Below are 16,906 nucleotides of genomic sequence, written 5' to 3'. Positions count from 1 at the left end.
CTGAGCGGAGACCACTGTGGGCCCATGGCTTCCAACAGTGGCTCCCTCTCCACACATATTTAGGAAGAGGGATATTTGTTTGAAATTAGAATGCGGCAAGGGGGAAAACACACACACACACACATGCACTCATATACACACACACAGCCCCCCCCCCCCCCCCTCACAACACACATTACACTGATTCCAAAAGTCACAGATGTGGGGAGGATTTCGGACACATTCCCTTAGCCGGCTTATCTCCCCCATTCCCCCAAAAGCTCACCGGCCCCAAAAGCACCGCAAATCTCCAGCCCCTCTAAATGGAAACAGATGTTTCGTAGTCCCCCCCCTTCTCTCCCCATCCTCACCCCACCCACTCCCACCCCTCCTACTTCATACACATCTGGCAGAGGAGGAAGAGGAGGAGGACTGTACCTCCCTCAGTCCCTCGCTCTTCCTCCTGAAGCTCATCAGTGGTCCTCTGGACACAGATGGTAGTGAATGGAAACCGGGGGGTCGGCGAGTTGTCTCAGGCTCCACCCGTCCTCCTGGAGCAAAAGGAGAAGGGCTGTGTTTGAAAGGCGCGCACGTTCACACACACACACACACACACACACACACACACATATACACACACACACTCCACCTGGCCTCCTGGAGCAAAAGTAGAAGGGCTGTGTTTGAAAGGCGCGCACGTTCACATACACACACACACACACACACACACACACACACACACACACTCTCCACCCGGCCTCCTGGAGCAAAAGTAGAAGGGCTGTGTTTGAAAGGCGCGCACGTTCACACACACACATACAGACACACACACACATACACTCCACTCAGCCTCCTGGAGCAGGAGAAGGGCTGTATTTGGATGGTGGCGATGGAGGTGCATGCATTACTGAGGTTACCATACACACATATCTCCTAATCCCACTCACCCCCAACATACATCACATCTCTCTGGTTTACAGCAATAAGCATTGTCACGTTTGAGTCTGTAAGTAGGCTGTTTGCAAGGTGTCCATCAGCCCACTGTAAGCTACAACCCCCTGCTGTTGGTACATTTACATCTATTTATTTAGCAGACGCTTTTTTTATCCAAAGCGACTTACAGCAAGAGAATAACATTCAAAGCTAACCTCCTCTACCTGGTGGACTCCACCTCTACATTCATTAGTGCTGTAAATACAGTAATCGTATGGATGGTATTGTCATGTTAAACTAAGTTAAATTTGAAAGATGAGTAAGGGGATAGAAGAGGGTTACCAGGGTGCTGAGTGCCCCGAGCTTCCACTGTGTTGCTTTACTGCCTCCTAGTGGTCTTTATGGAAACTGCAAATGAGAAGTAAATTCATTCAATAATTGTGAGGGAAGAGGGGCTTCAATGTATCACACACAAATCCGATTATTCAATTTATTCTAACTGCAAAATAAGTGCAGCACAGTGAAGGCGCAGCAAAGATTCTTAACTATATAATAATAATAATTTTTCTCATAATTTTACGCAATTTGAATTCCTATCAGACATATGATTTTTCTGCGACAAGAAAATGCCTACCAAGACATTCCAACACCGAAAAAGTCATGTTTCATTTAGTCATTCCTGTACTTTGTGGAAACCCAAGCCACATAAACGACAGCAAATGTATGTATTTACACATAGTTGCTCAGGTTACCGCTAATATGACGGCCCCAATGAGAGCAGAGGTGGGGCGCTCAAATGTGAAGCACATGTCTTGACTGGGACAGGCACCCGTTTCCCTCAGCCTCTCATACCTCAAACTCCAGCTCTCAACTACTCTCTCTCTCTTTCGCTCTCTCTCTCGCTCACTCCTCTTGTCTTCTCTCCCTATCTTTCTCTCTCTCTTATCTCTCATCTCCCCTTCTCTCTTTCTCTCTCCCTCTCTCTTTTTTTTCTCTCACTCTCTCAGGAGCTGGTGGACTACCTGCGTACCTACTCCCACAGTGCTGTCTACGGCTCCGCCATGTCCCCGCCAATCACTGAGCAGATCATCAGAGCCATGAAGTGCATCATGGGAGCAGATGGGACCAAAGAGGGTGAGCATTTTTGTCCTGTCTCACAGTTAGCAGTGTCCTGTCTCACTTCAAGTGTCCTGTCTCACTTTAAGGTCTTGTGATCTCTTACTTCTGATTTAAACATCATGAACTTAAATTATAGCCCTTACTTCTATTCCAATACACATTTGTTTTAATCAAATTTAAGGAATTTCTCCTCATTGTTCTCTAGTAGTCCATTCTCTCTCTCTGTGTGTGTGTGTGTGTGTGTGTGTGTGTGTGTGTGTGTGTGTGTGTGTGTATGTGTGTGTGTAAACAGTCCAGGCTCTGTAAATGGGCAACAAACAAAGTAGACTGAGCTAATCCCTTTTCCAGCAAATCAATAACGTTGCTTCAGGAGCACTAAATGAAGGGGTGTTTTTGATTGGCTGTTGAGTTCAAATATCAACACCCTTTCACCAGGATGGAGGACTCCACTCTTAAAGCGAACTAATTGCACCGCATTTAGGAGAGCGCCGCTTTGAAAGGTTTTCCCACTACAGACGGATAGGCTTCCCCTCGCTTCACGACACTAACATCATTAAGGCCTCTACAGAGTGGAACCATCATCAACATCACACACGTTTAAAAAAAACAACCTCGTTTAGAAGCAAATGCACCACATTAGTGGAACTGCAGACCCACACACCCCAACTAACCACCACCAGCATTAAGCTCAGATCAGAACAGCACCAGACTGCAGGCAGAGATACATCTCCAGACGGCAGCCGGTGTGCAGTACCAGAGGCAGCCAGAGGTGCAACCAGAGGTGCCTCTCTCTGGGGCCGAGTGGTGCAGAGGTGGGGTCACATGCACCAGCCTCTCCACAGGGGTCCGTAGCGTCCCATAGGGGCCAGCCCCCACTGCTTAGAAAATGTGCTAACGATTACGGCGGTCCGCCTGGGAAAGAGATGGTGCAAGCACCACCAACACCCTCCACCCCACCCCACCCCATACACCCCCAAACACATACACACATACACACACACACACACATGCGCTGAACACACACACATACACATGCATACAAACACACCACACACACAAATGCTAAACACACGCACACTACACACGCGCACACTGAGACACGTGACCCCCGTTGCCGCAGAGGAAATCAGTTTCACATGGGCCCCTGTGAGAGACCTGCGTTTCAAAACAGTCACTTCAGTAATGACTTACGACGTTGAGGCAGAGCATCGGTCACCCATCTGTCCATTCAGGCCGTTCCGAGCCATACACTCTCCAGCGTGTGAAGCGCCGTCCACACATGTGTCTGACCAGATGCCCTGAAGATCTCAGCACACACCACCTAATCCGTATGATGCACAGCTCCATACATGTGATTCAGCTCACAAGGTTATGATGAGCCCCCCTCCCTTCCCCTCTTCCCCTCAAAACATCAATTTCTTTAACTATCATTACAAAGGAGAGTGATGCAATGCCCATGCTCATACCTTAAAATGGGCCTCGTGTCAGAGATGGATTCATTTCCCCAGGTGTTTGTAATGAAGTTTTGAACCAGATGGCTGGTGGTCCATAAGCCGTGTTTATATTTGACGTATGTGGTGTGACATTCTAGCCGATACGACTTTGACAGCGTTATCAGATATTCCTGGAATGAGTGAGTTGGAAACTCCACGGCAGTAATATAATGTCTATGAATGTGTTATAGTAGTAGTCTTTATAATAGAAAGACTCGGAGAGAGTTGTATGGAAGCTAACAGATGACAGGTTGCCGCACCAGCGGGGGAGCATGTGTCATTGGAGAGGTGAAAAATCCTGAGTGCACTAATAAGGATGGCTCACCTTCAAAAACTCACGTTTGTCTGGCTCTGTTTCTCCCCAAAGCAAGGTCCGTGAGGCCCCTGTGTGTGTGTGTGTGTCTATGTATGTGTGTGTGGTGTGTGCGTACTCCATTACTGTTCTCCAAAGCCGGGAGCCCAGGCCAAGTTCCTGTCGGAGCCAAATAAAGACAAGGAAGACAAGAAAGGGAGAGGGTGCCCTATGGCAGTATCTCCTCTATTCTCCTGCTTTTCTCTTTGAAGTGGAGGCCTGTTTACATGCACCCATGACTCACTCTGGATCCACGCACTTGTGTGTGTGTGTGTGCGTATGTGTGTGTGTGTTGCCATGTATGGTGCAAACTTTGTTGCTGTCCTCAATGACTGTGTCCTCAATCCTGTGCAAGGTAGCTGACGTCATCTCAGCATTTTGTGATTACCGAGCAAGCGTGAAAAAGTGCTGTTGTGCACACATGAGCATGTGTCCCTGACCAGTCCGTCAAGAAGTCGGCTCCGTGATTACTGATTTCAGGGACAGCTAAGTGACACCAGGCTTGGATCAGTCGTTACTCTTTGCCAAGCTTGACTGTGTGCACACTTGTAGAAAACAAACTGAAGATGCTGTGAGCATCCCAGCAGCGTCCCCCTTCTCTGTGTACTCACATAGCTCATAGTTCAGCTGTGACACACTTTTTTTTTTTAGTCATCTGTGTTTCATATTACGGCTCTCTTTCTGAATGACTGATGTTGAACTTCATGACGTAATATGTTGTAATGCTCATGAGCGATAGTCATAGGCGTAGCCTGGGACTGACTGTACACTAGTTTGCCCATGTTGATCAGACCCTCTCTGCATGATCTGATCAATGGCACTGGAGAAGCCCAGATGCTTAGGGACTTAAGTAACCCAGCATAAAAAAAGCTGTCTGCTGTTGATGGAGATTGCTCCTGACCTCTCGCATACTGCAGGGAGAAACGCAGCAGTCTGCAGTGGCGATGCATGACGCGTCCAGAAATGGATGGGTCATTATTTTGAATGGTGTGCACCAGCTTTTGCCCCTGGGTGTGACAGGCACATGTGTGAAGGATAGTTTGAAGAGGTCAGGTCATTCCTCAGAGGGAGAGAGTTTCACCTTAACGTTAAAAAAAAAAAAACTCTCGACTGTTCACACCCCAACAAAAGAAGGAAATGCAGTCCAAATCAAGGAGATATATTTTCTCTTTCTCCCTCTCTTTCTTTGCTGGCTCTTTGCAAAGAAAATCACATTGAACCGTCTGGCAAACAAACAAAGACCGTTGCAAAATGAGACCGAATGCCGCTTTTTCTTTATTCTTTTAGACCTCACCTGCTCATGATACAGTTGTCTTGCATTTGGCACACACTACATCCCCAATACATTTTTTTCTTTTGTGTTTTCCTGCTGAGGGCTTTATGCAACGCTAACATGTTTGGCAGCGAGCAAAGTGTTTTGTGCTCTAGGTTTCTGCTGAGATAGGGGTTTTGGGTTAAGTGTTGCACACACCCCTTTGAAATACCTGCCAATCTTTTCCCAGGTAATCAGAAAAGTAGAGAAAAAAAGGCTGTTGTTTCCAAGACAGGCTGTTGCCAAGGCCTCAGAACTCCGAGCTGTTCCCTTGGCGATTCACATCATTAAGAAGCCCGGGAGGTCAAAAGAACATTTTCATTTTTTTGTTATTCTTTTTTTTCTCTCTCTCTCTCCTTCGCAAACGCTGGAATTGATTTAATTTTAATATTTATCTGCAATGGAAGTGATACTAGGGCACGTTGTGTATTCCGTTTTACCCCTGTGGCACAGGTCCACGCAAAATCCATTGCATCCTATTTACAAGCCAAAAGTTGCTTTTTGGCATGGCACCGAATTTGTCCACCAGTCAGTCGTTTTTTCAGGCAAAACAAAACCAGCTGCTGCTGTTGCTGACTTTGTAATCAAGGGTGACTCGGGCCTGGGTCCAGAGCAGCGTGGAGGTCGAAACTAGGAGGGATGCCGAGCAGAGGTCATACAGGAAGGAGAGCGAGGGGGGATGTTGATAAAACGACGGAGCTGTTCTCCATCAAGTGATGGTGCAGATAATGCCTTTAATGACTGGGCCATTGAAGGGGTCTGAGACTATGATTTGACTAAGAGGCGGCGGGTGATGTCATTTCCTGTGTTTGCCTCCACTCCTCCTGGATTTGCTATCCTCGTGTTATTGAAAACAAAAGACCCCGTAGGCCATTAACACAAATAGAGACACCCTTTCGACTGTATGGTTTATGTTTAATCACTCATAACCATTGCCAGGTTGAGTAAAGGGGCTTCACCAGGGATATTTTATGAGGCCATGAGAAGCAACTCTATTCTGGTTCTCCCATGTCAAAACTGAGGATAAGCTCTTAGTCCCCAATCCTGCTGCTCTCCAACCATTATGGTTGCATGGTCAATAGGGAGGCTCATGTCTCATGTCGATCACAGGCCATTTCTTGTCTCGTTACTGTCAGCTTGGATTTCCAACACGCGTGTGGTAATATGTTACTGTTACTGTGACAATGACAATGACAGTGACCTGTGAGCCTGTAGTTTAGACAGTGCAGTTAGCATCATCTGCTTTATGTTTCTAACCCCCAAAACAGTGTTTTTTGTTTGCTTATGTTTACTGGCCAGATGGTGGGGGGGGGGGGGCTACGCATCACTCCACTGTGGGCCACTTTAAAGCCACCGGAGGCTTAAGCTGACACAGACGATTTAAGGCGCACTGGATATGTTTTAATCCCAGGCTTTGGTGCCGTCGAGCGCAGCCTCGCGGATGTTTGAGGTCGACTTTCTCTGCAGACTTTAGCAGTGTCCTCACTGTTTCACTAAGCACAAGGGATTTGCGTTCTGTGACAAATGATGGGTGGTTAAGGAGAGAATATTGGCTCTCGTCAGTGCCGGCAATTAACATTTGTAATTAAAGACACCACACAACGACTTGTTGGTATGATTTTAGCATTGAGTGTTTCAGTGTGGTCTGCCTAGATATTTTGATGTGAATACAAGAAGACATTTCGGACGAAGACACACATACACTCTATTCGGAGTCTAAGCTTGTACCGTCAGCTCGTGAAACCGCTGAACGCAAACCAATTGCTGGGGGGCACAGCATCTTTAGTCAACGTGTAAGGCCTTGTGCTTTTATGGCTTTTGGCACCTCTCGCATGTTCTCCAAGATAAACACCCAATAAATAATGTATAGGGAGGATGAGGGGTGAATTCCAGCCTGAGGCTTTGTCAGTCAGTGCTGGGGGGAAAAAAACGCCTTCTATGGTAACCAAGTGTATGGGCGCTACTGGAAGCGTTCAAAAGGAAAATGTCTAAACAAAGACCTCTTTCAATCTAAACAAGTGTCATTAGGTAATCAAATGGTTTAATAACTGCTTTCATTTTTAACGATATGCAGTAAATCTGTGCACCGCACTGTAAAATACCTCATACATAAACGGAAACATCTCTCTTCTCCTCTCTGAACACCCTACAGAGCTACAATGAAAGTTTTTTTTTTTTTTTTATCTGTTCACGCATGTCTACAGAATCATAATACCTGCTGCCGTTTTCGTATCTTCGGCGTGTTTTCTATCTGTTCTTGTAGTGTCTCTCTACACTCAGACCGGAGGAGGCCTATTGAACATGTCAGGATGGTATAGTGTTGTTAAAGCCTCTGTTTCCAGCCCCACTAACCCCCTGTCTCACCCCACAGGGCACCAGAGAGTGCAGCAGCTGGTGGAGAACGTCAGGTACTTCAGATCGCGTCTGCAGGAGATGGGCTTCATCATTTATGGCAACGTGGACTCTCCCGTGATTCCTCTGCTGCTCTACCTACCAGGGAAAGTCGTGTGAGTAGACAGCGTCCAAGCACCGTGCTAACCTTCCCTCTTAACTGAACGTTTAATGCATGTTTTACTCTAATGCTGCTTTTAAAGGCAGGTCGATTACAATGGGTTTGCACAGACAGATAACAAACTAGATGTACCGCGTAGCGGTACAAAATATGACCGCCGCTCAGTCCTGCACATCCATTCCGCGAAAATAAATCATATTAATGAATTTGTCTCCATCTTCTACTCCATCCCCCACTCTTGAAACTTTTGTGTATGCTTGTTTGGAATGTGTGTTTGCACACATTCCGCACACAAAGTAGCCTACTGGCGCTGCAAAGGTGAATAGATTTGTTTCTGGGCCAAAAAATCTGTAACATTGTTATAAAACCTTTAAAATCTCTAAACAATCACAAGTAGGGCAGTTCATCATAGTCCATCCATTGCAACTGGACTGATGAAAGGTACACCTGTAGGCTACATTGTATTTGGGAAAAGCAGAAGGTAGCAGCATAATGTATTTATTTATTTATTATTAAACTAAAACAATCCCTGTCAGTTCCATGCAGTTTTCAACAGCTATCAAGAAGAGAGGTCATGTCATGGATTTTTGTGAATGTTTCTTCTTCTACATATGCATAGGTTTAGTCATCTAGTTCAAATTATATTCAGCTTTATTGTCAATGCACAAATTAAATATCAGTAGTCTAAAACAAAATGCCGTTTTACCCAGTGGTGCAAATAACTGACATGTCCAAAAGGGCCTTCATGAAATGCGTTGCGAGACTGTTCATACACATTTTAACGGGCAAAGTTGAAGAGCTACTCTCCGTTATTGTTTGTGCAAATAATATGCTGATTCATGTTCCCTTGCATTTTGCAACCATGAGGTCCATGGTTAAGCTCAATCTTTTGACGCAATCTTTTGATTTTCACCTAGCCTAGTCCATGGTAGGCGCCCGATAGAAATATTGTTTAATTTTGCGATTGAGATATCCACGCACTGGCGCCCCCCCTGCGACGTGTTCGCCCCCCGGTTTTAGAGCTATTCTAAATGCAAAAATGCATAGACATTGCATGACAAAACCGTGACTGTTAACAAACTATAAGCTATATAAGGTAGGCCCTATGCTAGGCCTATTACACAACACAAATTGTCACCAGGCTATGCTGGCGACCCAAATAAAATATCCGTTGGAACCAATGGCTTACACCTTACAGTATCAAGCTGCCACCTCTTGGCGAAAAGTTAATAGTTTTGCATATCAGTAGTAATACATTTCACGTAGCTGTGAATCACGGAAAGGGCGAATGAAGTGGACACTTCTAAATGGAACCCAACCCACTGTACAGTAACTCAAGGTCTGTGGCTAAAGCAGCCATAATGAAAGCGTTATCATTGTTTGGATACTTCACACACACGTGTTTTTTAATCGCATAGACTACAACTACCAAGCTGGAATCAAAGCACATCGACTCCCCTCTCACACCCTAAACACGCACTTCGAACAAACAAAAAGCGCCCCAGTCTCACGGAATAGCCATAGGCAAAACTGTATCTGACCGGTGTAAATCATCCATCGCAAAGAATGATTTTTGTAGCACGTGCAACAAATATGTGTAGGTACAGCCCTGCCCTGAATACATCTCAACGTGCGCTCTAAAACATCTGGTTTAAATGGAGATGTAGATCATCACGGGATCATAGACAGGTTATCTTTCAGGTAGCCTAGGCCTATATATTTTCCATTAAAAAACCATCACGTAGCGAACGTGTTGTGGCTAACTCACTTAGCTCCTGTTAGTAGCCTAGGTTATGGTCATAAGCAAATGAGATGACAGTCGAAAGATACAATTAGTGCTGTTATCGATTTGCTTGGTAGCTTATAAACGCATTTATGGTTTTCTACAAATACATCAATAATCAAATTGGCCTCCATCACTCAACCATGCTAACGGTAACATTATTTTACCTACGTTCTGCTATTGATAGGATTAACGTAGCCTACCTGCAGTAAAAAACAAGCATGTCCGATAAACATTCTCAGATTTATTTCGGCTTCAAGAGGAAATGGGAATTACATGTCATGCAGAAATCATCCTACCCTTAGACGTTCTCTGCGGTAAACTACTGTAGCCTACAGTCTTGTCCTTGTAGGAAGCATAGTGTCTTTCCAACCCATTTAAGATTAACTTCCAACAAAATTACGTCTCACTGCAACGATGCGCCATCTAGTGGACAAACGACTACTTATCGCCAATACTGGAAATGCAGCCATGATGATGATGATGAATATTTATTTTGGCTTTCTTTTAATCCTACTGAATTTGTAATTATGTATCGGCCGTTCTAATACCGATAGTATGTGGGTGCCTGTGTGTGTGTGTGCATGTGTATATGTGTGCACCACCATCTACAGGCCAATGAGTGTAGAGTCACTAAATGTACACATAACTTAATTTTTTAGACCCCCCCGTGGATGAAATTCTACGAAACTTGGCATACCCCCAGAGAATGTCAGGTTAATCATACACATAAAATTTGGTGCAGTTCTGAACGTCTTTACTGAAGAGAGGGGCGATTAAAGCAGAATGATATTGCATTTTCATTTTTTACCGGGGGGGTGCAAATCACAAATGAGTGATTATGGGCTAAGTTGATGTGGGCCCTTGAGACCAACATACCATAAAAATTTCTTCATCCTCGGTGCCACGGTTCAGGTAGTTATTGAGGAAAAACTGCATTTTTTGGGTTTCGGGGGGCCCAGCGCGGAGGGGGAGTGGCCCCCGGGGACCAAACGAAATTTTTCCGTAAAAGTCTAGTGGGGCTACATACCCACCAAATTTCATGTGCCCTGGTGTTTCGGTGCCCCGGGTATCGTTGACCAAAATTTCAGGAAGTAGATGACGGGAAAAAAAAAAAAAAAAACTTTGACAATCCCTATATGACCGCTTCGCTAGCTTCGCTAGCGGCGGTCATAATAAATATCCTGCACAACAAATAACATGTGAGAGCTCAAGAATAGTGTCTGTGTTTCTTACTTTCTGTGGTAACAACCTCTGGAAATGTTTTGCTGAACTGGAAAACGTGCCCTTGTAACTACTCTGACTGCAGGAAAACAGATTGAACACCATCTACCTCTCTCTTTTTCTCACACACACACACACACACACACATTCCCCCCTCCACACACACATACACTCACCTAACAGCCAGTAGACAAGGGCATTCATCCCCACTGGTCAGTCGGTCCAAAAGAGCGATGTCTCTTTCAGGGGTGGGGGGTGGGAGGGTTGGGAGTTGGAGCGTGTCCACTCTGGTGAATCGGTAGTGCACAGAGAAGCAATGTGACACGCGAGAGGCTCATCCTCTCCCGGGCATTTCAGACGCTTCCAAAGATAACAGGCCCCTGGCACAGCTACAAAGCCACCGGCAGCTGTGAGGCCTTTTTAAACTGAGCTCCTGCTTTCTCTCTCGCTCAGTCTCTCTGTCTTTCTCCATTTTCTTTGTCTCTCTTTCTCTCTCTCTTTTTCTTTCTCGCCTGTATTCTGCTGCCTGCCACTATTCTTTCGTGCGTGTGCGTGTGGAGCGTTGGTCCCAGCCATTCCAATCTCTTTTCTCCCACCTGCCTCTCTGTCTGCCTCGCACCTTTCATGTCCACCATGGGCTACAGGCGTATATACAGTACAGCTGTTGTATTTAGGATGGATTCCTCTCTCCCCTCTCCCATCTGTATGGGGTAAAGGAGAGGTTAGATGACTGAGTCATGGAAGCAGAGCCTGACCGGTCATTTTGTCTGTCTGTGTCCGGTCCCGCTCACGGTTCAGTCAGAGTGGTTTTACCTGTGCGCCAACCCAAGAAAGAGCCAGACTGGTGGCAGACACCTGCAGGCAGACCTGTTTACTCCTTCACTAAAAGTTCCAAGAGTACCAGTGTCTGATGCCTCAGCAAGCTTTCCATACAAATATTCTTAGAAGTATTTTATATTCTTTTGTTTTCTTTCTGTTTAATGGATCAATGCTACATATCTTAGAAATAGAAACTCCATGACTGACTCTGTGTGTGTGTGTGTGTGTGTGTGTGTTTTACAGGGCTTTCTCTCGAACCATGCTGCAGAAGAACATTGGCGTGGTGGTGGTAGGATTCCCAGCCACGCCAATCACTGAGGCCCGGGCACGCTTCTGTGTGTCGGCTGCCCATACCCGACCCATGCTGGACAAGGTAAGAGACAGGACACGGGACGGGCCCAGACTGAACGCTTTGGCTGTGTCCGAAACGACTAGATAATTTGCCTGCCTTCTAAGATAGAATTCGGTGGCATCAAGGCATGTCCAAATCAAATTATTTGTATAAAATTCTGCCTTCTAAGATAGCTTTGTTTGGTCGAATTTTGAAGGCAACTTAGAGTATCCTTCATGTTGCCTTCAACCAAAGATTCTTTAGAACGTCTCTGCTTGAACTCCCACTGTTTAAGTCAGCTGTCGGTATCCTGGCAACGGCGTTCTGTGTTGCTATCTGGCTAGGCCATCCAAAACAAAGTTCTTACCTGGTACCTTGATGTCTGCTATGGGAAGTGACTTGTTAGACAATTGAAGGCAGCAAGACAGCTGGCGGCTGTTTTATGTTTTGGACAGACCCATTCTTTCCCCCTGCTTGACCCCTGCTCTCTGATCTCTTGTCCTGCTCCCAGGTGCTACAGGCGCTGAACGAAACCGGTGATCTGCTTCGGGTGAAGTTCTCCCGCCACAGGCCCTCGTTGCGGCCAGAGCTCTACGACGAAACAGACTATGAGCTGGATAGCTGATACGACGCAGAAACCTTTCAGCGACCTGCACAGAGAGCTCTAGTCCTGAGGGACAGTCCATATGAAGTTCATAGTCCTCCATTTTGGGAGGAACTGGGATCCGTGTGCTCCTATTACTACAGGGCTCTTTCTTAGTTTGAACGACTGCTTCTCAGTCCCCCAGAAGAGACAGGATTCTATCCCACCAGGCCTCAGTGGTGGTGGCTTTAGGAAATGAGACACTCCTAACTGTGGACACTCATAATAATGTTCTTCAGGCTCCTGTCTTTTATGTCGCCCATAATCATGATCGAAATCTGCGGCCGCTGGGAGCAGCGCTGTCATAAAGGGGAAGCTGAAGATGAAGGAATATGAAAGACCTTCAAAAAGCTGCTGCAGATTAAACAGAAAAAACAGACAGAGCAACAGATTACAAACAGAACCAGACAATTAACTCTCCATCGCTGACCTACATCACTAGTCCAAGAGAAGATTGCGGAGCCCTTGAAGTGGTCGTTTTTCTCAACAGCTTTTTTTGCAGTGTCGGGAGAACGACCACCATGGAGAGCACACAGTTATGAGTTTGGATGATTGAGAGAGCGTAAGCAGGAGACATGTTTTTTTGTTGAGATTTACGCCACCAATGGAAAAAGTTTCATCTCAGCTGTGGTTATTTTGATGTTATTTGTGATCTACACGTTTGTCAGACTTCCCACACACACTAATGCATTACCACAATTACCCATTTCAGAACGTTCTGTGATGAACTGGTGCATATAAATAATACAGAACGATTACACTTTAATGACACATGATGATTTCAGAATGATAACTTAATTTTCGCTGTCAACTCTCAGTGTGGGGGGTTTACTGTTGTATGTTCTCATCTTTGTTGTCATATTTGCACGATTCTGAATTCCCCTGTTCGCACATGTGTGGCAAACAGTCTCTGTAGAAACCGTACTGTTTTCCTGCAAATACAAAGCAATCTCTAACAACCTTCCTGAAGTATAGTTTAGTGTCAAGACAAGTGAGTTCCAGCTTGTTCATCTGTGTTTAATTCTGTCAGCAGCTTAATTGTTGCATTTCAAGTCAAGGAGAGGCACAACACAAACACGTAAATGTCTGATTTCTTTGAAGGTAAGCATCCAGAGTGTGCATTATGACAGCCAACATCAGAATTACCTGACAGGCGAGAGCCCACATTTCTTCAGGTATATAATAATTAATTTGTTTAATACCAGAGGGAATCTAGGCTACAATAAATATCTCACCGAATGACAGCCAGAGGCATAGCCTGCACTTGTTCGGTCCAACCCACCCCCCCCCCCCCCCGACACAATGTTTGTCTATTTTCGTGGATTGAAATACTATGGAGACAAGTAGACTCTGAAACAGAATTGAATACAATGACATGATAGGATAAGTTGCTGTTTGTTGATTTTGATAACATGCATGGATACGGACTATTTGCTCTTCAAAACAGAGACAACTACTTTGTCTGCTCTCAGAGAAAATGTTCCCTTTTTACTCTGCATCGGTTTTCCTTTGTTGGCCTTTTCTCTTGATGGGAAATTGTTCTGTTGCACCTAATACAGTGGTACTGTACATCTTGTATTTTGGAAGGAGTCTCGAAATGTCAGCATTACTTGCTGAAGCAAGCAACAATATTAAAGCAACATGAAACTACTCTGTTTCCAGTTACGATGACAACCACTTAATCAAATATTTATTAACTCTTATGATTAAATGTTAAGTCAAAACATGTATTGATTCCTTGATGACCATATATCATAAATGGGAACACTTTCAGTAGAATCAGAATGTGTATGGAACATCAGTGTTTTTAAGGAATATGACACACACACACACTCAGGATGGCCGTCTTTGATCTGCCACCAGTGTGTGTGATGGTGGTGTGTCAGTTCTTCACACCTGAACATTGCTACCGGATCCCATTAACGTTAGCTTGCCTGTGGCAGCAGTCATCTAGGGCCCCTCTGGGCTAATGATTCTCAAGGCACATCCTGCACAAATGGAGGCCACTTGGAAAGAAAAGGAGGTCAGGGGAATGCTGTGGCCAAATACATCAGTGGTGTTTGGATCTGGTATCCTTTAAGGGCTCGTGCTGTTGAATTGATTTATATAAGATTGTGTGTGTATATTAACCACACAACCAACTATGGCAGGGAATGTCACATGTTGAGCAGAGGCTTTGGGATGTAAACAGGAAGGCTTATTTTCCACCATAGCATACACATATGGATGGGACACAATATATTCACACAGCGCCGATTGGAACACAATACACACAGTACAAGGTAGCGTTATAGATTTATGTCTGGCACACAACAGAAAGCAGTGGAGTGTCTTGGGGGGCTATCCAACACTTCTGCTTGTTCAGATAGTATTTCAGACTACCTAGGACAAGAATCATTGTCACCATGACTCACAAAGATACTGTCCCCTGTCTCTGAATCTCTGACAGAACTAATGTTTGTTTATTTCCTCTCTAACACAACCATGATCTGCCCTCATACAGTGAAATGAAATGGCAAAGAGGTAAACACAATAGGTTTCTCATGTTTACAAACATCCAATAATCCACTTTATCAATGTGTTTCTAATCTGTTGGGGGACTGTGTATATGTGCATCACAGGCTATCAAGTCTGGAAGGCAGATGGAACTGCTAAAATCTTGCACTCCAATACATTCTCACAAGCCAATAACACCAACAACAGTCACAGCAGAGTAGGGAGTGTTCTGGGGGAAAACATCTGTCCAAAACCAGACCATCGCCAGAGAGGGCCCCCTGAGCCAGGCTGGTCCATTCTTTTGAACTGCAGAGCTGAGCACCCTGGTCTTATTGGAATGGCATGTTGCAGCTATTCTGGAGGGGGAACCTCTGGTAGCCCTTTGAAGTCGGCCAGTGTGTCCAAGGTTGTGGATTCTCTCCGCCCAGTTTCCCATTGCTGCTTTGGCGGGATTCTGAAGTGCAGGCAGGCAGGGCACGGGCATACAAACAGCAGCCTTTACATGTTCGCAACAGGTGTTCAACACAGAGGTAGACAGAGCGTCCAGATTTATGTGTGACGGCTTTTTAAGTGGGAATCAAAATAAGATTAGACGGCTCTTTACTCTGTGTGATCAGGGTCATATGGTTGACATAATTATTCAGGGTAGTTATTAAATGTAAAAGTAATATTATTAGAGTAGGCTATTTATTAAATGTAAAATAAATAAATCAAACATTTTCTTGGTTGTTGCATTTGAATTTAAATTCTTTTGAAAATCTTTAAACAGCTGAAGGTAGCCTAAAGCCAAGCAATTTATTTAATTCGCATAGTTATTCTCACTCTGCTTAAGGATGCATGCAGATCATGCACACTTACTTCAGTTCATGTTAATGTCCCTGTATTGTGGTTTATTACTGTAATACTGAATCTTTATTCTGTATAGCAGAATGACATTTTTTCTGTCACAAAGGCAACCAAAATAAAACACTAAAATCGAGATTGACCATTTGGGATAGCGCTAATACACTAGGCAGGAACTTTAAAAGCCTCCCACCATGTGAGGCTATAACTTGACGCTGTGCATAAGTGCTTTGAAGCCAGCCATAAACAAATACTTAAGAGGTGGCAACATTTGTCGATGTATTTATGCCAGCTTGAACACAACACGAGAATCAACAAATAGAAATATAACTTCTCTGTTAAGAACGTTATGATTCATGAAAGCACTGTATGTGGAATTTTGAACACCCTAATAGACATGTAATTAAGCAAATATTTTATTGTAACATGCCTGGTAGATAGCCCCCTTGCTCTGACTTCTCACATAACCTGTCAAGCGACGACTCGTGGCCGGTTGTGAGTTGCGTGTGGCCCGCTCCCGTCCCGCCACTCCCCTACCGCTCGTGGGTACAGTTTAAGTAGCCTACCCTGCGCTGGCTTGGGCGGAATCAGAAGGGTTAAATATAGGGGGAGGGGAGATGACAGCAAACCAACAGAGCGGTATATAAAAACACTTCGGGCGCACTCAAAGCAGGCACTGAGTTTGTGTTGGAGAGCTTGCGTATGTCCACGCAAAGAGGAGCGTGCGTCGTGAAACGCTCTTGACAGCATGTACCTGAATTTGTGATAAGAAGTTTTTCGCAAAACACAATAGCACCATTGTGTGCCCTGCGCTCAGTCTCCAGGAGGCAGCGAGTTTTTATTTCATTAGAGAGAATGGAATCATAACAACAAGATAACAACGCGCTCTTGATAACAACGCTCGGAACTGTAGGAGCAGGAGAACGGACATGGTTGATAAGCGCAGTATTCAATGCAAAGGGGGTAAATTAAGGACCAAGAGATGAAGGGAGAATTCAATTTGTCAGGGTGAAGTTTCACGAGAAGCTGCAAGGAATGATGCAGAAGTCTTCCATTCCAATCGTTGC

General features: G+C 45.0%; 1 protein-coding gene across 1 annotated transcript in view; it reads left to right on the top strand.

The window, feature by feature from the left end:
- The window catches only part of sptlc3 (serine palmitoyltransferase, long chain base subunit 3), a 35,137-nt gene extending 20,969 nt beyond the window's left edge, over window positions 1-14,168 (top strand). Inside the window, exons 9-12 of the mRNA XM_076285491.1 lie at window positions 1,920-2,046; window positions 7,560-7,695; window positions 11,770-11,899; window positions 12,369-14,168. Coding sequence (XP_076141606.1) covers window positions 1,920-2,046; window positions 7,560-7,695; window positions 11,770-11,899; window positions 12,369-12,482 — 507 coding nt within the window. The 3' untranslated portion in view covers window positions 12,483-14,168. The remainder of the gene's footprint in view (window positions 1-1,919; window positions 2,047-7,559; window positions 7,696-11,769; window positions 11,900-12,368) is intronic.
- Window positions 14,169-16,906: the final 2,738 nt, after the last annotated feature.

This window comes from Alosa pseudoharengus, unplaced genomic scaffold, assembly GCF_046254945.1.
Source record: "Alosa pseudoharengus isolate Yale_2024_CS ecotype anadromous, Long Island Sound unplaced genomic scaffold, YU_APseudo_1.1 YU_APseudo_1.1_scf_15, whole genome shotgun sequence".
Lineage (NCBI taxonomy): Eukaryota > Metazoa > Chordata > Actinopteri > Clupeiformes > Clupeidae > Alosa > Alosa pseudoharengus.
The sequence above is the reverse complement of the archived record's forward strand: the minus strand, read 5'-3'. Positions and strand labels throughout refer to the sequence as shown.